Genomic DNA, 25,336 nt, shown 5'->3' on the forward strand with positions numbered 1-25,336 from the left:
GGCTGAAAAAATGTCAGGCCTTCTTTTAAAAGCCAAATAATCCATACTAAAGACCTACATAGTAATATTTGGAAAGATGAAAAACAGGAAATCTGCCAATAAGTTCTTGTATTAATGAGCAAAGTAAGTATCCTTGCCTTCCAAGCATAACTAAAGTAAGTTTGTCTTTTTCAATTTCAGATATGGATATCAAATGGTGGTATTGCGGATATTTTTACCGTGTTTGCAAGGACTGAAATCGTTGACAAAGATGGTGCTGTAAAAGACAAAATTACTGCTTTCATTGTTGAAAGAGCTTTTGGTGGAATCACTAATGGAAAGCCAGAGGACAAGCTGGGCATTCGGGGATCTAATAGTAAGAATACCCAACACTGCTTGGGACAATACTGAATTAATAGTCAACTGAAAGGAAATAGTCAACTGAAAGGAAATCCAGGTTCTTGGAATTGGATACATTTTCTCAGGTAGCGAGATGGGTCTCTTCTTAATTGTAAGTGAAATAAAATATACTATGGTGAATGTACTTTGCAAATCACTAATAGCGATTTTTAACCTGCTTTCCTTAAGGAAAGTAAGTTTATGAGATCATCCAGCGTTCTGCGTAAGTCCTTGTGTGGCAACTTTGTATCAGCTTCACAATGCCTGGACCAATATGAACCAGATTTGGTGCAGTTGGAGGGACAGATAGGAACACCTCCACGGTGTAGTTTGTGGTGATGTCGTCCACCTCGATTCAAGGACACATGAACGTTTGAGGTGCAAGTGGTCTAACTTGTGAACCACCTAATCTATTTGAACTAAATTTGCTACATCTGTGGGGACACGTAGGGAAGGCTTAAGGGTGCCACTTGTAATGATGTCATCCAGCCTGATTCAAGATGGCAGACGTGTGGTGGGCTAATTTGTGGACCGCCTTGAAGTGCAAGTTTGCTAACTTGTGGGCCTCTTAACCACTTTGGACCAAATTTGGTGCAGTTGTAGTGAGTGACACCAAGGGACATGTCAGCAGCACAGTTTGTGTTGATGTAATCCATCCTAGTTCAAGATGGTATATGTGAATGTTTAAGGCTGACATGGCCTAACTTGTGAGGATGGTAATTATCAATTAAAAATATAGGGAAAGGAAAGTAGGCAGATTAGTTCTTACCAAAACAACTTGTTGAATGTAAGTCTTTTTCTCTGTTTGCACCTAGACTTCAGATTTTCATATATGCAGAATTCCATAATGGTAGTCCAAGTGAAAATGTGCCCAGAGTACCAATAACCCAGACTTTAAAGAATGAGAAGGATATGTTCCCACTTCATCAGTCTTTGTGATTTGCAACCCTGTAAACTTCAGGTCATTTGGAGTCAGGGGTTTCTGTGTTGCATCAACCTTTCCTCTCACTTAATGTTTTGTCATTTTGGAGATGTAGTGTGCAGAAATCCTAGAGTGATAGGTGAAATTAGCATCTCTCTCTCTCTCTCTCTCTCTCTCTCTCTCTCTCTCTCTCTCTCTCCCTCCCTCCCTCCCTCCCTCCCTCTCCCTCTGTAAAGTTTCAACAGGTAATGCAGGAGCAAGTGTGAGAATTCTGTAGCAGCAGCTCTATGCAAACAATATTGGAACTCCTAATATAGTTTTTAGCTGAGTTACACTTCACACTTTGTAATAAATAGGTGTTTCTACATTTCCTGTCTGCTTTGTGTGATACATATTACTATATTAAGCTTCTTAGCAAGATAGACCTAATTGGCAGTGAAACCTAGAGCTAGACTCAGGAGAGTGCTATGTTCTGTGTGCCATGCCTTGTTCCCCAGCCTCCCGCTACCCAGCTTTAATCACTTTGAAAACTCTGGTATAATTGGAATTCTCTGAGTAAGTTTAGGAATGTACCTGGTTTCACTGCAACATGGTCTGGTGATGGTTACAGATCATGAAAAACTGGTTCGAGGAGCAGGGGTGGAAAACAATGGATAGAAGGGAAGGTTGGTGGAGACTGCCAGAAAGCAGAAGGGAGAGAGATCTGTGAGACCTCAGGGGCTCACTGCCAGACCATAAACCCCGGTTCTTCTGTTCAGGTCCTAAAAAGTAATGTGTGTTTCTGTACTGAAAAAGCTATTCAAATACAGCAAAATTAGCCCACATTCTTTCTCTTACAGCTTGTGAAGTGCATTTTGAAAATACAAAAGTCCCTATAGAGAATGTTATTGGAGAAATAGGAGGGGGATTTAAGGTAAGAAGCAGAAAATAACTATACTTGCCACTTAAGTGTACCTAATAACACTTAGATTAATTTCACACTGTGAGAAGGAAGAAATGGAATTGGTGTGATAGAATCTTAATAGATGATAAAGAGCAGTTTGGGGGAAATTAAGGGGGGAGCTATATATATTTTTAAGGTAACATGTTTGCCAGCCATACATTTTTACATTTAAAGCTGTTGTAGACTAACATAATGTAAAACAAGTAACTTTTTAAACACCTGCAATAGGCTGAAATCAAGGAACAAGTAAGTAAAGTTGAGCACAGAGGGCAGCTGTGTCCAGCAATGATGGTTTTCTGGTTCAATGTGGTTTCATTTTATTATTCAAATAGTGATCTCTTAAAGCTGGAGTAGTGCTTCTACAGTGGAATGCAAGTGTCTTCTTGGGAAGCTCACAAGATTGACCTTAGTAGCTATTGACAAATATGATGTAAAGGCAGCAAATATTTAACTTATCAAGTGGATGTCCATTGTGCAGAAGGAAGGGCTTCTGATGGCTGGGTGCAAATTTCTTTTTTAAGTGTCCTTGAACAAAGACTGTTTATCTTCACTACAGATTGCTATGAATATTCTCAACAGTGGAAGATTTAGCATGGGCAGTGCATCTGCTGGAGTGCTCAAAAAACTGATAGGTAAAACGAAGCTTGCTATATTGCTGGGTGGGATGAGATTTCTGTCTTGGTTCTGCTTTAGCAAAAGAAACTTATCTTCTGTGCAAAGGCTAATGCTGTATTATATAGACTGTAAACAATTAAGTGGCCAATTGAGACACCCTGATGTATGCCCGCTGCTTGATCATAAACCCTTGTCTGCACTCCAGATCTTCCAGTGTTTACTACCATGAACACCAGTGTCCGTACTTGCCTGTGACATAAGTGTGCATTTGATCAAGCCTTCTAAGGATGTGCATGAACCGGTTTGAAAAGCCAGCTGTTTGCTGGTTCAAAACCGGGGGTGGGTCGGACATTAAGGGCAGGGAAGGGTCCACTTATCTCTCCCTCCACTTTCTCCCCACCGGTGCTCCATTTGGAAAGCCTCCTTCGGGGCGGCAGCCTACCTCCCTGCCGCCCCGTTTCTTCCTTGGCTGGAAGTACCCAGCACATACGCTCTGGGTACTTCTAGCCAAGGAAGAAACGGGGCGGCAGGGTGGTATGCTGCTGCCCCAAAGGAAGGTTTCCAAATGGAGTGCCGGTGGGGTGAAAGTGGAGGGAGGGGTAAGTGCACCCTCCACAGCCTTCAAGACCGACCCCCGCCTTTGAACTTCCCCCACCCAGTTCCATTCGCATCCCTAAAGCCTTCCTTTCCATAAGTGCATGTTTTTAGAAGTGAATTGTGCTCTCCTACTATTTCTGACTGCTAGCTCCTTTCTAGGAGAAATGTGTATTAATTACCAGCATTGCTTGGCATTCTTGAGCCGTGCTTTCTTTGGCATAGGCAGAGTGTAAGAAGTTATCACAACTTCAGTGTTGGTGTATTGACCTAAAGAGCTCTTACAGCCTGATCATAAGAACAACTGCATCAAGTCAGAAAGCACAAGGTTGCAAATGTACACAGTTGGTGTGGCAAGGATGGCACAAGAGGTGGCATCCTGATCTGATGCAGTACAAGTTGCACCTTTTCATGCTGAGTGCAAGTCTCAGTTACAATAACTCTTAAAGCGCCTTGACAAATATTATTTAACAAATGACTAAATTTTCAAAATCTCTTGTCAGTTACAGCCTGATCTAATCTTTTATTTAGAAATGACAGCAGAATATGCTTGTACAAGAAAACAGTTTGATAAGAAGCTGAGTGAATTTGGATTAATTCAGGTAACAGAAAACTCTGTTTTGATCTGATTTTATCTGTATCCTGAGGAATTCAGGGTAAATTTTTAATTTCAAAATGGGTTAAAAGCTGCTGCCAGTGTATAATGGTGTATTGGATCCAAATAGCTATATTTGGTGGACTGTGAGGTCTAGCAGACTTGTCACAGAGCAGAGCCACAATATAGGGAGTTGTGTTGCCGTATGAGGAATGTGATAAGGAAGATAAAGTGGTAGTATAGCACAGATACCTTTGTAGACCATAAAAAGGTATCAAACAGAGCTTGTGCAAACAGAAAAACCTCTTGATTTGTGCCCCACTCTGCCATATGTAACATGCTGTATCAGAAACAGCCTGCCCTTGAGCAGAAGAGGCTTTCCACTAGCCAGACGATACCTTTGGTTTCAAACCAGTGTCTGTGGAGCTGGTTTAAAACTATAAAGTCTACTTATTTTTGGTAGAAGTTATTAGTAAAGTAAATTACTGATTATTCTTCCTAAACTTAAAGGATAATGCACCAAATACTAATCATCTTAAGGCCATGATAAATGACTTTTGAGCTTCCTGAATTGTTGTAATTGCAAAACTGCAGTTTCACTTTTTCCAAAATCATTTAAATGTGAATGGCATCTCTTAAACTTGTGTTTATTTTAAATCAGGAAAAGTTTGCCCTTATGGCTCGGAAAGCATATGTAATGGAGAGCATGGCCTACCTCACTGCAGGGATGATGGACAGACCAGGGGTTCCCGATTGTTCAGTTGAAGCAGCCATGGTTAAAGTAAGCTTTATATGGATTTGCTACAGGTATTTGTACTAGTGGTCAAGATTAAGTATGATCCTCAAATGATGGATGTCTGTAGAGAGAAGTGTGCTTTCTTTTTCATATGCATCCATGTGCTGTCTTAACTGTTCCTTGTATCTGTTCAAGTAGATTGCATGACAGTTTTTTTAAAAATAAAACTATAATACATTATTTGAATGTATTTGAAGATATCTGGTTGCAATGAGAGCTCATGTTTCAATTGTTGAGGCAGGGGGAAGATACTAGGAGTCAAGAGAGCTATTAGTGATGATAACCTGAAACTTCAAGGTGAAAGTAGAATAGCAGGTAATCCAAGATAATTCAGATAATTCTGTCTTGTAGTGTTCCATCTACTGGGTGGATGTCGGTATCAGTTATGATAAGTATTTCAGCATAGTTAGAAATTGATGCTCATGGATTTCCTTTTTGATTCATAGCCACACATACTTAGAAGGGCCCCAAACCAGGTGCACCTTTTTGTTATGGAGAACTCAGTAGTGGTTACTAGGTGCAGAGCCTTAACCTTACCTCTGCATAGCCCTAGTTAGGGCTCACTTTCTTGAACACACTGATGTGTGATGGGCCCTGACTAGAACTTAGGAACCAACTTTTTTTAGATTCCCAAGTTTTAAAAAGAAGATGCTGGCTATTCTTGTAAGAATAACTGTGATTATTTCAATGGTTATTGACAGGTGTTTAGTTCTGAAGGTGCATGGACTTGTGTGAGTGAAGCCTTACAAATTCTTGGAGGCCTTGGTTACATGACAGATTATCCATATGAACGCTATCTCCGGGATTGCAGAATACTTCTGATTTTTGAGGTAAGTATAAACATTCTTCTCCTATTAAGTTGCATTGTCACCAGTTCAGAGTATTGGACTACTGTGTGACATTCTAAGGGCTGCCTATGTGGCCTTGGAATTGCCACCCCGAAAAGGTGTAGTCCTGTCTATCTTCTGAGATGTGGGAGTATTTGTGGGGAATTTTTTTCCCTTTTATGTACTAATATTATAAAAATGTTATCTATTAAACAGTGAATAATACTGCTAATTGAACAGTATATAGTCCATTTATGGTAGAAATGAGTGTCTTCAGCTGGCTTCACTTACGTTGGACTTGTATCATGTTAATGAGTATTGGGCTGACATTGTGGTATAAAGGAGGATATTATAATATGAAAGCAAATTAACAAACCCAAAATGTACAAGTTTAGCATTGAAAGCTAAGTACATACATGATAGTAGCAGCCAGAATTGTCTTGCTTCCAGAATGTTGCCTATACAAGATCCAGAAGGTATTTAAAATTGTGCACATTTGCAGTGATGGCTTAGTTAATTTAAATTTGTGAAGGCAGGAGCCATATGCATTTAACTCCAAATGGTTGTTCTTGATTCTGTAATTTAAATTTGACATGTGAATATTAGAATAATTGAGTTTGGAATGCTGTAGCTAGGATTCTGTGACCAAACTAGTATTCAGTTTTGAATTTTAAAAAAATAAAAAATTAAGGGGACTGTCTTAGGAAGTAGAGCATGAAAGATGGCTTTCCGTCGCTGGTGAGGCACAGAATGCCACTGCTCACAGCTGCAGTGTAAAGAGTGTTTGCCTTATCACAGCAGCCAGAGCACACCATGTGGATTGGTGTGTACATCTTGAAATGGCATATGTACACTTCCCTCCAGGTCATCTCTACTGACCTGGTCACTTTGGAAACATTCTGTTTTAGTTTCCAAAACAAATTTAAGCAAGCCTTACAGTGGAGAACTCTGTTTAAAAGATGTATGCTTTGCCAGCTCTGGTGGTTCTGTAGATGCATAACAGAAATCATAATACAAAAGATTCAGAAATGCATAGTATAAAGTGATCTTGGGCAAAGTTTTGATTCAAAGGGTTTTGTGAATCTTTGATTAAAATTGGATAACGTTAAAGTGGTGAAAATTTGTGGACATAATTGGGAAACGGAAGCAGATAGCTTTAGTAGAGCCCAATCTAATTTTTGAAGAAGGCTAGCATCTTGGAGATCACCTTGCCTGAGGGAGTCTAAGACCAGTGTGACTTCATAATCTTCTTATTCAGCATTCTGTTGGGATACAGAATGAGAGACAGAAGTGGTGAAAAATCTAAAGTTACTTACTTGTTTACTCATAATATTGGATCTGAAACCAAGGAGCAATCCAGAAAGGCTGGTTTTTCCATTGAGAACCTGTTTATAATTTCTTTAACCTGTTTATAATTATAGCCAACTATGTAACATGCATCTGTTTAACTTGGTATACCTAGTCAGTGTATGTAATAATTTTAATTAGCTTGTTGTTCAGCCATCTGTTCATTTGTAAAGCTTTAATTGCTAAGCAGCACCTGCTAAAAGTGTAATGTAGTCCTAGTCTGTCAGCATTTTATTATAATTTAAAATCATGCACTCTAAAATGTGGATGTTTTCCTTTCAAATTATACAGATGTCAAATTGTTTCTTCAGCTTCCATAGATGGTCATATAATATGTTTGTAAAGTATTGCTTACTTTACTGATTATTTCAATTCTTGGTGTGTATTGCAGGAAAAAGTGGCTTTTTATATTTTGAAAAACTGCTTCAAGTTCTTATTTTCCATACAGAATAATTTTGTGTAGAGAACTGTCACACTAGCCTACATTTGCTGTGTCTAGTTGGATCATTTTTCTATGGGTATTGCATAAAATTTCATTTAATTCACCCAGTTACCCAGGTGCTGATTGAGATTTTGTAGTTTTTAGTTGACAAACTGTAGCTAGGAATGTGGTGTTGTGTGCAGATTGCTTTATGGTCTTTATTATATATATTCTTACAACCCAAAGTATATATATTTTAATTTGTATATATTCCCAAGGCTTATTGAGAGCAATTTGCTCAAAGCTATCAAATGAATTAATGGTTGGGCTAGACATCAGACTTTACTGGCTCAAATTGAAAAATGTTAAATTCTAAAAGTGATGTGCTCAACCAAGGTTGAGCAGAAGGTAGTTCAGGATATACTGCTCTGCGAATAGATTGGTAAGGGCTTCAGTGTAGCATTTTTTACAATAATAAGTTGTTCTAGTAAGAACTAAATCTGCCTACTTTCCTTTCACTTTCTCTACAACTGGACTAAATTTGTTTAAATCTAGGTCCACAAGTTAGACCGTTTGCGCATCAAATGTTCACGTGTCTGCTATCTTGAATCGGGGTGGATGACATCACAGACTACACCATTGAGGTGTCCCTGTATGTCATTCACTACAACTGTACCTCACTTGTTTCAAATCAGTTAGGCAGTCCTCAGGTTAATGCACGCACCTCAAATGTTCACACGCCTGCCATCTTGGATCAGGGTGGATGACATCACAACTCCCCCATTGGGGCATCCCTACAGCTGTATCAAGTTTGGTTCAAATTGGTTAGGCGGTTCACAAGTTGGCTCATTTGCTCCTCAAAGGTTTATGCATCTGCCATCTTGAATTGAGGTCGATGACATCATCACAAACTATGTCTACAGCTCTCTATGTGTCCCTACAACTGTACCTGATTTGGTTCATATTGGTCCAGGCATTGTGAAATTGATAGGGGAGGACACACACATGGACTCACAGAATGCCGAGTGATCTCATAAGCCAACTGGAAAGTAGGCTAAAAACACAAGAAAGGTTTACAGTGATTAAGGGTGCTGTGAATTCTCTTTATAAGTATGCTAAGACGATGCTAGTCTTCCCCTAAAATTTTTAAGAGCAAAATATGGAAAGTGAGCACTGCATACAGTATCTTTACAGTTCACCACATTAATTTCAATTGTAGGTGAGTAGTGGCAGCTGCTGCAAATGCAGCTACTCAGTCTGTCCCAAATTTATCTTGGTTAATCAGTAAAAATATAGTTCTGGCTTTTTCATTAACATTAGTCATGTCCCTTATTGGGTTCAAAATAATTTTCTCCTTTTGATTCAGAATACAAAGAACAATATAATAAAGTAGCTTAACCTGTGCAGAGCATCTGCACTCTAGTACTTGATTGCTCCCCTCACTCCTGACACAGTCCCCCCTTACCTCAGAGATCTCCCCACCCTCTCCTGAGCTGCACTCCTGCTGCTCCTCCTCCATCCCTTTATTCCATCCCCCTCGCAGCTGCAGCATTGCCAGCACCTATTGGCCAAGCTGCAGTCTCCTATGCCCAGAGACCTCCCCACCAAAGCCCAACTCCTGCTCCTCTCCACAGTAGCATCAGCAGTGGCTGACTGGGCCCTTCTCACTGCCACCACCGCCATGGCTGCTCGTACTCTTCAGACTGCTGACAGGTCAGGGCCCGTCCCTCGCCTGCCCGCACCAATGGCCTGGGTAGCCCCAAACAGCAGCAGTAGTTGACTGGACCCTTCCTTGCTGCTGGTGCCACTGTGGCCGCTCATTCCCCTCAGGCTGCTGACAGGCTCGGGCCCATCCCTTGCCCTTCCTTCTGTCTCTCTCCCCCCCCCCTTCTTTTTCTCTTTCTCTCCTCCACTTACTCTTCCCCACTCTTTCTCCTCCCTCCCTTCATGTTTGTTCATTCTCTCTCTCCCCACCCCTCCCTGAGTTAACAGATCTTGTTCATCTTCTTTCCTCATCTAATTCACACAATGGCAACCTCCTTCTCCTGGAGGGGCTCTTTCCTCCATCACAACTGCTCTCTTTGCAGAACCCTGCCTGCTGTCCTTTTCTAAATAGATAGATAGGTAAGAACAGCCCTGCTGGATCAGGCCCAAGGCCTATCTAGTCCAGCATCCCGTTTCACACAGTGGCCCACCAGATGCTGCTGGAAGCCACGGGCAGTTGAAAGCATACCCTCTCTCCTGCTGTTACTCCCCTGCAACTGGTACTCAGAGGCATCCTGCCATTGAGGCTGGAAGTGTCCTATAGCCCTCAGACTAGTAGCCGATGATAATCTCTGAAGTTATCCAAACCCCTCTTAAAGCCATCCAGGTTGCTGGCCATCACCACATCTTCTGGCAGAGAATTCCACAAGTTGATTATGCGTTGTGTGAAAAAGTACTTCCGTTTGTTGGTCCTAGATTTCCTGGCAATCGATGTTATGGGATGACCCCTGGTTCTAGTGTTATATGAGAGGGAGAAGAATTTCTCTCTATCCACTTTCTTCACCCCATGCATGATTTTATAGACTTCTATCATGTCTCCCTGCAGTTGTCTTGTTTCTAAACTAATTAGCCCCAGGTGTTGTAGCCTTGCCTCATAAGGAAGGTGCTCTAGGCCCCTGATCATCTTGGTTGCCCTCTTCTGCACCTTTTCCAGTTCTACAATGTCTTTTTTTAGATGTGGTGACCAGAATTGTACGCAGTCTCAGTGCGTACAATTGTCTCTACGTTTTTTGATCACTGATTCCTTTCCTGGCACTGGCTTCTGATTAGCTTGAGATCTCCTTGGTTGGTTGGTTAGTTGTCTTTCAAATCTAGTATTGGCAGGGGCAACTGTACCCCCATTGGCTGGGAGGAGGGGGGGGAGAGAGGCCAAAGGAAAGAGTTTCAAAACATATATAAGGGGCTTCTTGGAGGCAGAGAGAGCTATATAATGAGCCCCTGGTGGCGCAGTGGTAAAAACTGCCGCCCTGTAACCAGAAGGTTTCAAGTTCGATCCTGACCAGGGGCTCAAGGTTGACTCAGCCTTCCATCCTTCCGAGGTCGGTAAAATGAGTACCCAGAATGTTGGGGGCAATATGCTAAATCATTGTAAACCACTTAGAGAGCTTCCAGCTATAGAGCGGTATATAAATGTAAGTGCTATTGCTATTGCTTTTGTGCCTTAGGTGAGTAGTGGAGAATTCTGATATAGACAGAGAGAGACTACAGTAGCACTGAGGAAAGCCGAGAGACTGTGGTCTGGGCCCACCTGCCTGCCCCAGCAGTGAGTGGAGAAACACAGTGCCTGCTCTCTTTCCCTTAAATTTTTTTAAAAAAACCTTTTAATTGCAGTGCCTGCCAATGCCAACAGCTTTATCCCCTCCCCACCCCACTTGTTTCCAGCAGTAGCAGTGCCTTTAACTGGGTCCTACTTGAAATTCTATTCATTTATTTCTAAATAACTGGGGTGTGCTGTGGATGTGGGTTTTTTATTTTATTTTGCAGCCCTGCTGCTCTCTGTGTGCTGCCTGCCTAAACCTGGTGTGTGCTTTGGTTGTTTGCCTGGTGTGTGGTGCCCAGCCTGCCAGGCTCCCTCTGTACCTGTTGTGGGTGAGTGGGCACCTGAATGGTACCCACTTGCCTTCCCCCCAGCTGTCGAGTAGTGGTATCTGCCCAGCCCAAGAGTGCCTCTGAGAGACTCTAGTCCTTGAAGACTCTAGTCAAAGATGCCCCTGGAGGCCCCTAACCAAAGGCACCAGATAGGTGAGATCCCACCACATTGCTCTAGTGGTTTGTGGAAGGGAGGGATTAGGTAGCTGCTTTATTTCTGAGAACATATATGTATTTTTAACCGTGTCTCTGTACACCACATTTCTATAGGTAGCACTGTGTGTGGCAGACAGAGCATAAATACACCATCCCCAACCCCACACCCCTTTAAAGATAGTTCTCCTCTCCGCCCCCCCGCCCCAGGTTAAGGGCTTAAATTTAAAAAAACAAAACACCCTAAGATGTCTGGGAGGGTGCAAAGCAGAGGGAGTGAGCAGTGTTGCTGGTTGTGCTGGGCAACAGCAAGTGGGGCCTACTCCCCGAATCATCTGTCCCACTGAAGCAGTTGCACATAGGCTCATCTAATCAGTGCAGCCTTGCCTGGCAGCACAGCTGCCTGTAGTGGCTGAGGTGGAAGTAGCGGGCAGGTCCTCGATGATCCACTCCACACTGTCTGCACCCGCTGCAGGACACAGGTCAGCAGAGATAAGGACCCCAAGTGTCTGGGAATACGGGGATGTTACAGCATGTGCAGTGGTCTCACCGGGTGTCCTTGTTCCTGATGGCAGCCATAGGCTTGGTGTGTCCTCGGCTAGCAGAAGCAAAGCACCTCCTTTTGCTCCCAAGCAGAGGAAGTTGGTTGTGCAGTGGGTGTTGTCAGAGAGCAAGCCTAGAGCTTCAACTCACCACCTGGGCTATTGCCAAGATGTTTGTTTTGGACGATCAGCCATTCCAAGTGGTGAACGCCAGCTTCTGCTCAGACAACCAAATCCCCTCATGCACCACCTTCAGTAGGTAGGTGGTGTTCTCTCTGTCTTGGCCATGCAGGCAGGTCATGTCAGGGCTGCTGTGTGCAGCAGGACATGGCACCAGCATGTACTTTACTGCAGAATTGTGGAACAGTCCCAGAGGGAACCATGCTGTTTTCCTGTCCCTCACGGCACACTGGTGAGGGCAGGAGCATCCCTCAGGATGTTCCAACCCGGTGGAACTCCACCTTTGTTTTGCTCCAGCACCTGCAGGAGCAAGACTGCCATCCACACCCTGGCAAAGAGGTGCGGCTTGGGAGTGTGTGACCTGTCCAACGCGGACTGAGCGTTGCTTTCCAAGATTGTCTTGACACTTGAGTCATTCTGTGTTGCCACAAACAGCTTGTGTGCCAAGACAGCAACAATGAGCCAGTCTTTGCCTGCTGCTCTTCTCCTCAAGAAGACAATGGGTGACCATGCAGAAATCACCTTGGTTGGTTGGCTGAGGACTGGTGTTTCGGCTCACAGCATCTTGGGTTCATCACCAGAGCATGTTCTGTCCTACCCATGTGATCCAAGGATGAAGGGCAAAGCAGTCACCCCTGCCCAGCTGGATGGACTTCCTGGTTGCAGAGGTTAGATGAAGAGAGGCGACTTGGCTGCAACCAGGAGGAGGGTGCTGGAGTGCCTACCGCTAGTAGGGCTGTGCACAACCCAAAAATCACGATTCAAACTCGAACCAAACCATGCAGTTCCGTACTTTTTTGGTCGAATTGACTGGTCGAGTCCATTTGACTGAAAGTTTGGCAGTTCGAGAGGCTGATACTTGTAAAGGTGCATCCAGTGAGGATTCCCCTTTACATACACCCCTTTATGGGGTGGGTGAACCTGAGGAGCTAAGGAGAGGGGCAACAAAAGAAGTATTTAAAGGGTCTTACCCAGCCATTGCAGCTGCTGGTGCCACCGCTCCCATCCCCTTGGCGCAGCTCATAGCCTAAGGGCGGGATGTGCAAACCAGTTCAAATTTGAACCGGTCCAGTTTGATGGTTCGAATTCAAACCGAACCAGCCATCAGGTTCGAGCTGCAGGTTTGAATTCAAACCAAACGGGGGGGGGGGGTGTCAATTCAAACCGGTTTGGACCTCCAAAAGTGGGTGAGGTGGTAGTTGGCACCCATGGGTGCCTACCACCCAACTCCCAAAGCAATCGGACACATGTATGATTTGAGATTTATTTTTATTTTTTCTCATTCGGGTATAATGGGACTCGAACCAGACCATTATTCCCTATTGTGGAGCATCCATGGGTGCCAATTGCCACCCAAACCCCGAAGCAATCAGATACTCCTACAATTTTTAATGCATTTTGCTAACCCATGAGGTACAGGGTTTTGTTGTTTCTGAGGTGTTTTGAGTGTAGATTCTCTGGTAGCAAATGAGAGTGGATTCATGGTTTGTCATTGAAAATCTCATATGCTACCAGAGAATCCACACTCAGAACACTTCAGAAAAAAACAAAACCCAGTTGGCACCCTCTGTGAACTATACCAGCACCCACCGCCCAAGTGCAGCTATGGGGCTGCTGAAACCTCAATTCTTCCTTAGGGAGAAAAACTTTAAAGACGCATAAACTTCAAAAATCCCTTAAAAACCAGCCCTTTGCCCAATTCCTTTCAAATAATTCTGGTAGCTTCCTTGCCCCCCTTGGGAACTACCACCCACCACACTCCTCTCTAGGCCACCCCTTTCCCCCCAATGTGAAGCTATACATTTGATGAAATCCTCATTATTCTCTATGGGGAATTCAAAAATACTTTAACCACCCATCCCACTTTTGTGCCCCTAGGTGCTCCACAATAGGGGATAATGGGCTGGTTCAGGTCCCATTATACCCTAATGAGAATAAATAAATTTCAAAAATTCATTTAAAAATCATAGGAGTGTCCGATTGCTTTGGGGGTTGGGTGGCAGGCACCCATGGGTGCCAGCTACCACCCCACTCACTTTGGGAGGTTTGAAACGGTTTGAACCGAACCAGTGGGGGGGTTGAGCAAAACCGAATGTCTCCCTCCTGGTTCGAACCTGGTTTGAATTCAAACCTTACCGGGCAAACTGGTTTTGTGCACATCCCTAATTAGTACACCGTAGAGGCTGGAACTGTGGCACTGGCATGCTAAAGGGGCATTGTGGCATGTGCTTAGCCTATGGGTTGCACTGAGGGGATGAGTGGTGGAGCTGGCAGCTGCACTAGCCTCCCCCCAGTCCACCCGAACCAGGCTGGAACCACCCATGGCTCCCAATCAAGCCGTTGAATCAGCCTGTTTCGAGACAAACTGGTTGAATGGTTCATGCACACCCCTAATGGCTAGTGTGCATTCCACCCCTAGTAGCAACGCTACTATTACTACTGCTTCCAGGTCCAGCAGGGTGGTGTCCCTGGCAGGCACTCACCCATACTCCTTGATCTACTAGTAAAATTCAAAATTTCATTAAAAATTGCCCCATTGCTTTGTGGATTGGGTGGTAGATAGGTTGCATCATGCCCTACCACCCAACTCACTTTGGTGTCCCTAGGACATACTCATGGGGAACAGTAGTAGTAGTTGTTGTTGTCGTCTTTATTTGTTAGATGCCCCATAACAAATTATTCTCTGGGGTTATTCAACAATGAGTTGAATCCATTGTTGAATCACATTGGTTTGATTCACTAGTAAAGCAAATTGCACACATGCAAAAATTAAGATTTGTGCACACCCCAAGTCAAACCTCAAACCTCAGCCCTGCAAGTCAGCTGTGGGAGAATCTTAGTCAAGGGTTTCCTATTTCCCCTTCGTTTAATACTAGCAACATCAAAAAGGCTTCTTCTAGCACCCAAATTAGCTTGGGATTTTTGATCCATAGTAATTCAGTTGTGGACATGTGCAAGTCGAGTTACCCCTGCTAAGGCAAAGGGGCATTTCAGAGTGGTGGTTCTCTCATGTGGAGCAACAGCTGAATCCCTTTTTCTATTCAATTTAATTTTCATAGTGAAGGGTTTTTTGTTCTCAGCACATTCCATCAAACCATGGTTTAGAATTTGTTTGATAGGGTGCTTTCCTCCTACATTTAATACGTCAGTGCTAACAAATGAGTAAGTTTATTATATTGGTCTCAAAAAAATATTTGGAAAATTTGCTGCCAGGAGATAACTACATAATCTTTGACATTCTTCAGTGTGCAATAGTTCCAGCACTGCATTTTCCAAATATACATTCTGTCTTACATGAGAGATCCTAATATCAGTTGTAGAGTTTAAGTGGAGAGTTTCCTTCATAGATAACCTACAGGGGGCTTCAAAAACAAAGTATCAGGGCAGGAATATATCAAGAAAACTAATCAGTATAATTCAGGAACCATCTAGACCAGGGGTGTAGCTAGGGGAAAGGGGGCCCATGTTCACCCCTCTCTCTGGCCACCCCTTGGCATGAGGGAGATAATAAAGAAAATAGGAAGGAGTGGAGCTGAGGGACCCTCAGGAGCTCGGGGGTCTGGGTTCTTTGAACCCATCTGCTCAATTATACAGTAGCTTTACTCCTGGCTCTAGACACAATTACATAATCTAGGGTAACCACTTAAGGCTGCTCCAATGTATAAATTCTGTTGGGTGATCGTTGGTCATAAACACACTGAATCTAATTCATTTCTCGCCAGAACTGTGCAGAAAGCTGCAGAATTACAGTACTGGACCTTAAAATGGCAGAAAAATTGTACCCATCTTTTAATCTTGGAAGAAAGCAATCAGATTGATCATATAATTCCTTCCCAGTCTAGCATTTGAATCCCCTCCTAATATAAAATGTGCATGAGGATAGAGGATTCTCGCATGTTTAGCTGGGGGAAAACAACCTGCTTCTCAATCAGCCCTTCTGCATAGCATCCCTCCCAGTGACTTGCTGGTGTTTCCCTTGAGTTTCTCTCTACATCAATGATCTCATTTCAGGACAGGGAACCATTTTCTTATTCCTCTTGCTATGTAAACCATGTTTCTTTACAAGAAAATACTGTATGCGTTGGCTACTTTCACAGTGATATAGTAACAGTGAGGTAGAGTGGTGTTTGTGTTTTTCAACTTCTGAGATCTAAATATATTTCCTTGACCTGTTGAGGGAAATAATTCTTATACTTAACATGTAAATATTTATGATTGGCAAATTCATAAGCAAGTGGCCTAAATGAAACATTTTTCTTTTCTTTTTTCAGGGAACAAATGAAATTCTACGAATGTATATTGCTTTGACAGGAATGCAGTATGCAGGCAAAATATTAACTGACAAAATAAAGTATGTCCTTTTTGAAAATAGTCTTAACTGAAATATTATTGAATACAGTTTGAAAATTAGTAGGTGGCAACAGACACAGAAGGAAGGGTTGCATCAAGACCTTTTTCTTATGTAATTGTCTGAAGAAACAGAGTTTCTACCTAAAAGGTGTTCTTTCTAGTTGGTTGGTTGATCACTGCTGCTGTGTGACCTACGTTCATTTCAGTGGAGTGTATGGAACCCCTGAGAAAGCAATATGTTGCACAGTAGCAATGATTCCAGAAATGTTGGGATTTGACTGCTGTCCCTTGATGGCTGTTGCTAGTAAATACAGCTGGTAGGTGTCAACATAAGAACTGCCCTGCTGGATCAAGCCCAAGGTCCATCTAGTCCAGCATCTTGTTTCACACAGTGGCCCACCAGATTCTACTGTGGGCATGCCCTCTCTCCTGCTGTTACTCCCTGCAACTGGTATTTAGATGCATCTTGCCTCTTGGACTGGAGGTGGCCTAAGACGAATAGACTTGTCCTCCATAAATTTATCAAAACCCTTCTTAAAGCTACTCAGGCTGGTGGCTGTTACCATATCTTAAGACAAATAATTCCATAGGTTAATTATGCATTCTGTGAAAAGTACATCCTTTCCCCCCTAAATTTCTTGGTGATCAGTTTCATGGCTTGACCCCTGAAATTCTCCCTATCCACTCTCCACATCATGCATACTTTTATGGACCTCTATCATGTTACCCCTAAGTTTTCCAGGAGGAGTATCCCCTGTGTGAGGATATGTGTTCATCATCCATGGTTTCCACACTAGCCCACTGAACTGGCTAGCTGAGGTCAGGTGCTGCTTTCTGCTTTTGAAGAATGGGAAGCATTAGAGGGACAAACAAATTGTGTAAAAAAAGAATACGATTTAGAGGGAGGAAAGATTAACAGGTATTTCTAAGAAAAAATGTTAGTATGCCACAGTTTAAAATAATTTTGGGAAGTGGCCTCATGCTGAAGCAGTCTATGTATCTTTGACCCTGCAGGGAAATCAAGAAGGGAAATGTGGGCGTGGCATTGGCTTTGTTTGCAAACAACATACGTGATGCCATTGGCCGAAAAGTAGATTTAGGACTAGTTGGTAAACATGGAGTGGTGCATCCCAGTCTAGAAGTAAGTACTTAGGCATTCCTGAAAATATTTGTGTAATATAACTGTCAGCCTACTAAATCATAAATACATTTAATTTTCTTTACCACTTCTCAGGAAAGTGCCAAGAAACTCGAACAAAATGTGTATTATTTCGGAGTTACAGTAGAAAGCTTGCTGAAGAGGTTTGGCAAGGTAAGCAGGGGGTTGCTGAAGCTAAATTGCAATCTTTTGGCGCCTCCTCTTCCATCTCCACTCACCATGGTCTGTTTTCCTCCTACAATAATCTAACTTTTAAAGGGACCTGATTTCAAATTCTCTCTAGTAATTTTTAAATACATGTTAGAAGAATCATGGAAGACAAAGATTATGTGCTAGGATGGGGGAGTAATTGAAGACTTTATTAAATAGCTTGAATGGATGTACAGAATCTAAAAGGACACAAACTCTTTAATTCCCACCTACATGGATATGGATACTGGCAAACAGGCATTGCTGCTTTGATCTTCTAAAACATGCACTCTTGTTCATTAGCCAGTTCCGGATGATGACTAGTAAACTGGCAAGTTATTGGGGGCTGTGTTTTGTTTTTGTGTTGTTAGACTATTGTGGATGAGCAGCTGGTTCTTAAGAGAGTGGCAGACATCCTCATTAATCTGTATGCAATGACAGCCGTGATTTCCAGAGCTAGCCGATCTATCAGTATTGGTTTGCGCAATCATGATCATGAGGTGAGTGCATCTGTGTATAGAACTACCTAAAGTGGTGATGCAACATGAATAATGTATTAAGCAGACAGATGGGAAAATGTAGAATAACTTATGGGTATTTTTAAACTTGGCAACAGTTTGAGACATATTTGGCTTTGCAAGAAAAGCAGCATGTTTTATAGCAAAAGGATCTTCCAGAAAGCCAGATTCTTTCCTTATTTTGAAGTTATAGTGGCATAATATGGGGTAATAGCATAGACTTTATGCACATCCTTGACAAATTGGTATCTCTTATTAAACATGATAGCTAAATTAAACCTCCATCAAAGGTGGTTTGTCTGAGTACTAGATAGTGCAGAGTCTGTGGGCTAGATGGCCTTTTAACTTGAGTTCCCAGGGTAATGATGATTATCTCCCAAGAGCACCTAGAACAACTGTGTGTCAATATTGAACTATGTATAACAGATTATTGTACAATCCCCCAAATGTGCTTAAATTTGCTCAGTATTGGCTATAATATAAAACTAATTGTAGCCGCAAGTGTTAAGGACTCTTGTGAAAGGTCTGTTAGAATCACTCAGCTCTGGGGCAACAGTAACTGTGGATAAAAGGGAAAAAACTGTTAGTTTTTTTGAAAAACTGGAAACACACAGAGTCTTGCATTTTGGGAGGTATATAAATGTTAAATAAATAGATAGTTCTTGCCTCCTGGACAAGTAACAGGGTGTAGCTAAAACAAAACTTGAACAAGTGGATGTTGCATGCTCTCTGGCATTTGAGTTCCCATACAGGAATAGATTTTGCATAAGGTTACATTCTAGCAAAGCATTAAATACAAAATCATTTCAAACTACTCATGGCTTAACTGGCTTCCTAGGTGCTGCTTGCCAATATTTTCTGCACTGAAGCTGCTTTCAAGAATAACTATGCACTGGCAGAGTTAGCAAAATGTAAGTGTTACAAATTTCTAACATTTTATTTATATTAAGACACATACTTGCTTAAATAACTATGTAGAAAATCCACTGTGCTGTTACTACTATTCTTACTGAGATGTGTCTTCACAAAGAGTCTAAATGCCAAAACAGGCCTTGATACTTCCCATAATTAGTGTTAATGTGGCAGATGCTGCTACCCGCGAAACAGCTTGTGTTTACAGTCTTAGACTTTAAAAATGCTCTTTCATTAATTTTGTTGTTGCTCTAAAGGAACTGTTAATTCTCTTTTCCATTTTCTCTAGTTGCTCCTGAAAACATGGATGACAGTATTAAAAAAGTGGCAAAGCAGGTGCTGGAAAAAAGAACATATATCTGTTCCCACCCACTTGAAAGAACGTTCTGAAGGCTTCAACATGGTCACTAAAAGTGCAATCTGAAGTGTTGCTGCTTTGCCTACAGGGGGCCAAATACCTCACAGTGCAAGTGAATGTAAACAAAGCAATCTTCAGTTTTTCAGTCAGCCATGAGACAAAATGTATGACCAACAGTCAGCATGCTAACAAATGTATTCAGCAGCAGCAAATTTTTATAAAATAAAAATTATTCAATTTAAGTGCCTGAACCCAACTAAAAATCTCAAGAGATCTAGGCCAGACCCTAGACTCGGAGTGGGGAGTGCTGTCCCACTATCTTTCACTTCAAAACCCCAGCATTGTGTTTTTCAATACCATGCATAAAGAGGCTGCCTTACACTGGCCCAGCCCGTGGAGCTCAGTAGTGTCTTCCTGGTGGCAATGGCTCTCCAAGGTTTCAGGCAGGAGTCCTTTCCAGTCCTACCCGAAGATGCTAGGTATGCTTGGAGATGCATTTCATGCAGAAAGTCCTGTCACTGAGCCACAGCTCCATCCCCAGCTAGACAGGTCTACTGAAATGCATGGAAATTTCCATCTCAAGCAAACCCTACTTTTTGTCTGTCCTAAACAGTCTCATTGGCGCAGTCCTGATTTTAGTGTTGAGATGAAGACAAACTGTACTCTCACCTATTCACACCTCCTACTGTGCATGATTTTATAAACCTCTACCAATTCTCCCCTTAATCACCTTTAATTTAAAAATCCAACCAAAAGTGCATATAGTATTCTGTCCCTAGAACTCACTATTTAACTTTAGAAATGGTCACATCAGGTTTCCACAGTGACTTTGCTCACAAGTCTATTGCAGCACAGGAAGTGGATCACTGGATGTTATATCTACATGATCACTTGAGGTTACATCACAACCAGATGTTCACTCTCAGATTACCTGTTTATTCTGCTGTTTGATTCAAGGGCCATTTTCGTGAAGGCCACCTCTTGTAGTGAAATGAATTACTTCTTGTAAATAATCTGGAAAATAGAATAGGCTCTTTACTGGAAACAAACTCCTGACATTTACTTAGGCTCACTCTCTTACTATTATTTATACAGGTGACCCTCATTATCTGTGGGTCATGGTTTCACATATCTGTGGTTTGGTCTTAGAGATGTAGTTTCTTTATTTGCAGGTAGAAAAAAATCACTTATATGTGTTTTTTACCCGGAAATGACTTCTGATGTCATCTCTGGCCACCATTTTACAGTGGAGAGCCATTTTGTGGCTCTCTTTAAAAAAAAAAAACACAAAAAAAACCGCTGGTAAATATTTGACTGGGTTTGGGGGCATTGCTAGAGACCTGAATAATAAAGTACAGTGCTTTTCTCCTTATTTCTCTCTCTCTCTTTTTTGCCCTTATTTGTGTTAAGAACCTAGATTCCTGCAGGGGTGAGGTATTGTTAGGGGTGCCCGTATTTGTGCCTATAGGCAGGAACGGAACTTGTGCAAATAACTAGGGCCACCTGTATACCACTTTTGTCTCTCTAGAGAGGCAGGATTTTGTGTTTAAAAGCATTTTTGTTGAAGCTTTTTTCCTACTCTTCTAATCAGAAACTTAAAGATGCGGGTTGTGTAGTTTCTTGCAACTTTAGGATTCTCTATAACACCAGTGCCTCATTCAGACATTACCTTGAAAGGAGAGTGTACTCAGGACAGGAACAGCAGCCCTGCTCCACCAGCGTGTCCATCATTCCCCTCAGCCACCTTTCCTGTGGCACTCATGCTTGCAGCCCTCCTCTGAAGCAGCGAGGCTGTAAGCATGATGGCAGGCACTTCTACAATCGAGAGATTCAGTGGCCTGCCCTTCCCACTCATGAAAGCATCTGCCATCACACTCCATTCACTCATTCAATTTCTAAACCACCCTTCCAAAAATGGCTCAGGGCGGTTTACACAGAGAAATATAAATAAATAAGATGGATCCCTGTCCCCAAAGGGCTCACAAGCTAAAAAGAAACATAAGATAGACACCAGCAACAGTCACTGGAAGTAATGTGCTCGGGGTGGATAGGGCCAGTTTCTCTTCCCCTGCTAAATAAAGAGAATCACCATGTTAAAAGGTGCCTCTTTGCCAAGTTAGCAGCCTTTGCCACTTCAGATGAGGCCTACAAGTGTGAGCAGTGTATTGGGGAACCTTTAGGGTCCCCCCCACCAAGGAAATAACATTTGAAATAGTCTTGGGATGATCTTGTCAAATTCCAGCTTCATGATGGACTGGATATAAACCAATGGTTATATCCAGTCCATCATGCTTTTAATCAAAAAGGAAGTCTGGTTTAAATCAGAAAGCAATTTTCATTCACTTCCCCTCTCTCATCTTTCTTTAGCCACCTGTAGCTCAAAAAACTTGTTAGGAGGTTGGGATTCTCAATAGCATGGAGGACTGCAGAAGGCAAGTGGGAACTGATATAGAGCACACACCCTTTGTGCAACTAGAATGGTCTTTTGTTATCAGAACACATCGTTGAGGATTTAAGTAATGCTTCAGTATGACAGCCAGGCCTTGCATCTCCATGGTGTACTGTTTTTGCCACATTGGTTTACCAAGATAAGGCATTAATTCAAAATATTCCCTAAAAGGGGGTCTTTCATGGCTGTAAAGCCATGACATGTTTTTGCAGACAGATTATAGGTGCTCCATTCTCTTTTCAGAAATGAGTATAATGGAAAACAATGAAGACCCACAAAACCAAGAACTATTTGTCTTAGACACTTTTTCATCCTAAGTAGGGTATGGAGAGTTCCCTGCAACTAATACTAGCTGGGATTGGATTTAGAAGGGAATGGACTGGCATACTGTGCAAGAGTGTCAGCCCAGTAATGTTACTCTTACACAAATGCAAAAGCTGTGTATAGTTACACAAGATGGGCTTACTCTTGTATAACAATTTGTGCAAACATTACTAGGCTGATGTACCCTTGCACAATATGTCAGCCAATACATGTAACACTTCATACATGAGTTCATGACAGCAAGTCTTTCTAAGGGCAGATTCACACAATGCACAACCTATTTGCAAAGTTAGTAACTGACATGTTTGTGACTGATTGAACCTACACCAAGGTAGGAAGCTGAAGTTAACTTGGGACCCCAAACCTACATGTGTAACAAAGCTTTGAAGTTGGTGTGTGTTATATCTGAGCAGAGAAGGCTTGCCAGTTGAAGGACAGTGCAAGGCAGAGTGAGATAGCAGCTGGGGTTTCGGTGTGCCCCAATCCCAGGGCCTACATCTGGCTCAACCCAGCTACTTCCAAAAACCAAGACATTCAGTTGGCTGCAGTACTAAAAACAGGTTGCTTACCTGTAACAGATGATCTGGAAGTGGTTCCGTACATTCATAAAACCCGCACACATGGAACCTGAGGTTTGCCCAGCCCAGGATACGGAGGGAACCTGAAGATCTGGAAAGTGGTTCCAACATTCGTAAGTAGTGGGTTCTGTGCATGCGCAGATCAGCTTCTGACAGAATTTGTTAGCTCCTTGCGACGCCAGCAACCGCCGCCTGCACGTGACTGCAGTACCCTCTAGCGGCGGTTGGGCGTCTTTTCCCTCAGTTTCTTTCTGACCGCCATAGCGATCAGTCCTTGGATTAGTTGGCTCCTCGGAAAAAGTTTATTTCTCTAGTAAATCAACCCTCTGACTTGGAACGGACTTCTTTTGTCAACCCTCTAACAACTTGGAACGGACTTCAATTCTGAGTGTTTAAACCTTTGGATCTGGTACGTTTCTGAGTCTCCACTATCGACGCTTGGAACAGACTTAGACGACTCTTTCTCTACTCCTTTGGTATGGCGCTATCTCTCTCTCTCCCCCTAAACCTCGGATTGTACGACCATTTTCACTTCTTTGCTGGAAAATGTCAGGAAAGGCAAAACCAGGTAAGGAAAAGACTACCTTTAAGTGGTGCAGAAGCTGCCACAGAAAGATCCCCTCAACTGATGGCCACACCCTCTATTTGTTTTGTTTGGGAGAAGCACACAATACCAAACAATGTTCTGTCTGTGCAACTTTTAACAAACAGGCATTGAAAACCCGCGAGGCGCACCTTAAAGTATACTTCTTGGAGGAGGCGTTGTTACCTAATAAGGCCTCCACGCTCCCGGTGGGGAAAGAGAGTTTATCAGCGTCTAAAACCTCAGCGTTGAGTGACAAGGATCTCTTTAGAAAGCCGGAGGGCCCACGAGCCAGCTCAAAAAGGAAGGGCGGGGCTTCTGCATCAGAGCCTCCACAGAAGAAGCATAAGCATAAGAAGCACCATGCTCAGGTTAAGGTCCACACCCCCTCAACATTGGGCCTCCAGGCTCTGCAAACACCACAACAGCGGGCGGCTTCTTTGTCCCCGGCGCCCACACCATGACAATCACCATTGATGCTGTGCACAGTGCATAGAGGACACTCGACGTCAGGGGAACCGTGTTCAAAGCCCTCAGAACGGCTGTCGGTTTCGACTTCGACATCGAGAGATTGGCGAACAAAGCTCACAGATCCACTGTTGACACCCAGGGCAACATCAGCGTCGGGCAGTCTTGTGACGGTGTCAACAACTAAGACCTTGGCAGCCTCGACTTCGAGCTCAGCCTCGAACCTGAAGACTACCTCGATGTCAAAAGCAGCACAACTGGAGGAGACAGTGGCAGTGATTGTAGACACAGAGCTCAACAACAAATTCGAGTTTGAGGAGCACCAAAATTGCATTGAAGTTATTCCGCTGCAATAGAACACTGCAGGTTGCCCGCGGTCGCCCATGCATGAGGGCATACACGACCGGAGTACCACCCGACTGGCTCGCTTGCTACACTCGGAAGAGAGCACACCTTCCACGGGGACCTTTACGGGGTTTCAGGACTTTGACATCGTGGCAGTACCTAGGACCCCATCTCTCTCACTGAAGGGCACTCCAGTAACTGGACTCTTGCCCCTTGGGGGTTGGGGGGGACTCCTACTTAGTAACTGGAGAGTACTCTCTCCTCTCAGTGGCTGAGGGAAAGGGATCAAGAGCCTCCATTGCGACAACAGATGAAGGAGACTGCAGTGCAAATGTCTGTTCCTCCAGTGTTACAAGTGGAGTCGGCCGTTCAGGCCTGCCTACCATTGGTGTCTCAACACATTGTGTCGTTCTAGACTACGCCCCAGTTAGTTCGTCCTCCAGGGCTGGTGCTATGCCAGACGGCTACAGAGACGATGCAGCTTGCCCTTCTACCACAACCGATTCCAGATGCCTCCACGGTGACAGGAACCTCACTTATTTCCTCGGATGTTGCTGACGACAATGAAGATGATGACTATGACCCAGACCCAATAGAACCGAAAGAGCCAAGTCTGCCAGACCCAGATTTGAATATGGCAGCAATCCCATCCACATCGCCTAACGAAGAGATGAAAGGGTACCACCAACAGGTGGCTGAGATGGCGCGGGTATTAGGTTTGCACCTCAAACAGAAGACTACCGAATTGGAAAATCTGGTGTACAATATCATGAAATTGGCTACCAGATTACAACTTGTGTTGATACCCATGCTACCTCATATAACCAGAGCGCATCCTAGGCATCCTACCTCATATAACCAGAGCAGCAAAATCGGCATGGGAGGTGCTGCAAACTTCGGCACCCACTTCCAAGCAATTGGAGGGGTTGTATCATATCCAAGAGGAAGAAAACGGATACCTGATACGCCACCCATCTCTTAACTCTTTGGTGGTGGATTGCGCTACCACATCCAAGAGTGGCAAGAGACATACGACCCCAGCTGATAAAGAGGGCTGTAAACTAGATGCCTTAGGCAGGTGCACTTATTCCACAGTCTGCTGCTTGTCTATAAAAATTGCTAACTACATTGCTTGCCAAGCAAAATATACTCATTCC

The 25,336-nt window shown here is 43.2% G+C and overlaps 2 protein-coding genes across 5 annotated transcripts in view; one reads left to right on the top strand and one right to left on the bottom strand.

Moving 5' to 3' along the window:
• The window catches only part of ACAD9 (acyl-CoA dehydrogenase family member 9), a 41,357-nt gene extending 20,553 nt beyond the window's left edge, over window positions 1–20,804 (top strand). For both annotated transcript variants that reach the window (XM_053294373.1, XM_053294374.1), the window contains 12 exons: window positions 181–355; window positions 2,140–2,213; window positions 2,800–2,875; window positions 3,984–4,054; window positions 4,709–4,828; window positions 5,545–5,673; window positions 16,218–16,297; window positions 17,311–17,437; window positions 17,531–17,608; window positions 18,016–18,144; window positions 19,001–19,073; window positions 19,364–20,804. In XM_053294373.1, the coding sequence (XP_053150348.1) occupies window positions 181–355; window positions 2,140–2,213; window positions 2,800–2,875; window positions 3,984–4,054; window positions 4,709–4,828; window positions 5,545–5,673; window positions 16,218–16,297; window positions 17,311–17,437; window positions 17,531–17,608; window positions 18,016–18,144; window positions 19,001–19,073; window positions 19,364–19,464 (1,233 nt within the window). In that variant the 3' untranslated portion in view covers window positions 19,465–20,804. The remainder of the gene's footprint in view (window positions 1–180; window positions 356–2,139; window positions 2,214–2,799; window positions 2,876–3,983; window positions 4,055–4,708; window positions 4,829–5,544; window positions 5,674–16,217; window positions 16,298–17,310; window positions 17,438–17,530; window positions 17,609–18,015; window positions 18,145–19,000; window positions 19,074–19,363) is intronic.
• The window catches only part of CFAP92 (cilia and flagella associated protein 92 (putative)), a 99,319-nt gene continuing 91,776 nt past the window's right edge, over window positions 17,794–25,336 (bottom strand). For all 3 annotated transcript variants that reach the window (XR_008315818.1, XM_053294370.1, XM_053294372.1), the window contains 2 exons: window positions 20,364–20,446; window positions 17,794–18,721 (listed from right to left, as the gene is read on the bottom strand). Coding sequence is in view for 2 of the 3 variants with exons in the window: in XM_053294370.1 (XP_053150345.1) it covers window positions 20,368–20,446 (79 nt within the window). In the remaining variant the exon portion in view is untranslated. The remainder of the gene's footprint in view (window positions 18,722–20,363; window positions 20,447–25,336) is intronic.

Source organism: Hemicordylus capensis, chromosome 2, assembly GCF_027244095.1.
Source record: "Hemicordylus capensis ecotype Gifberg chromosome 2, rHemCap1.1.pri, whole genome shotgun sequence".
In the NCBI taxonomy this organism is placed as follows: domain Eukaryota; kingdom Metazoa; phylum Chordata; class Lepidosauria; order Squamata; family Cordylidae; genus Hemicordylus; species Hemicordylus capensis.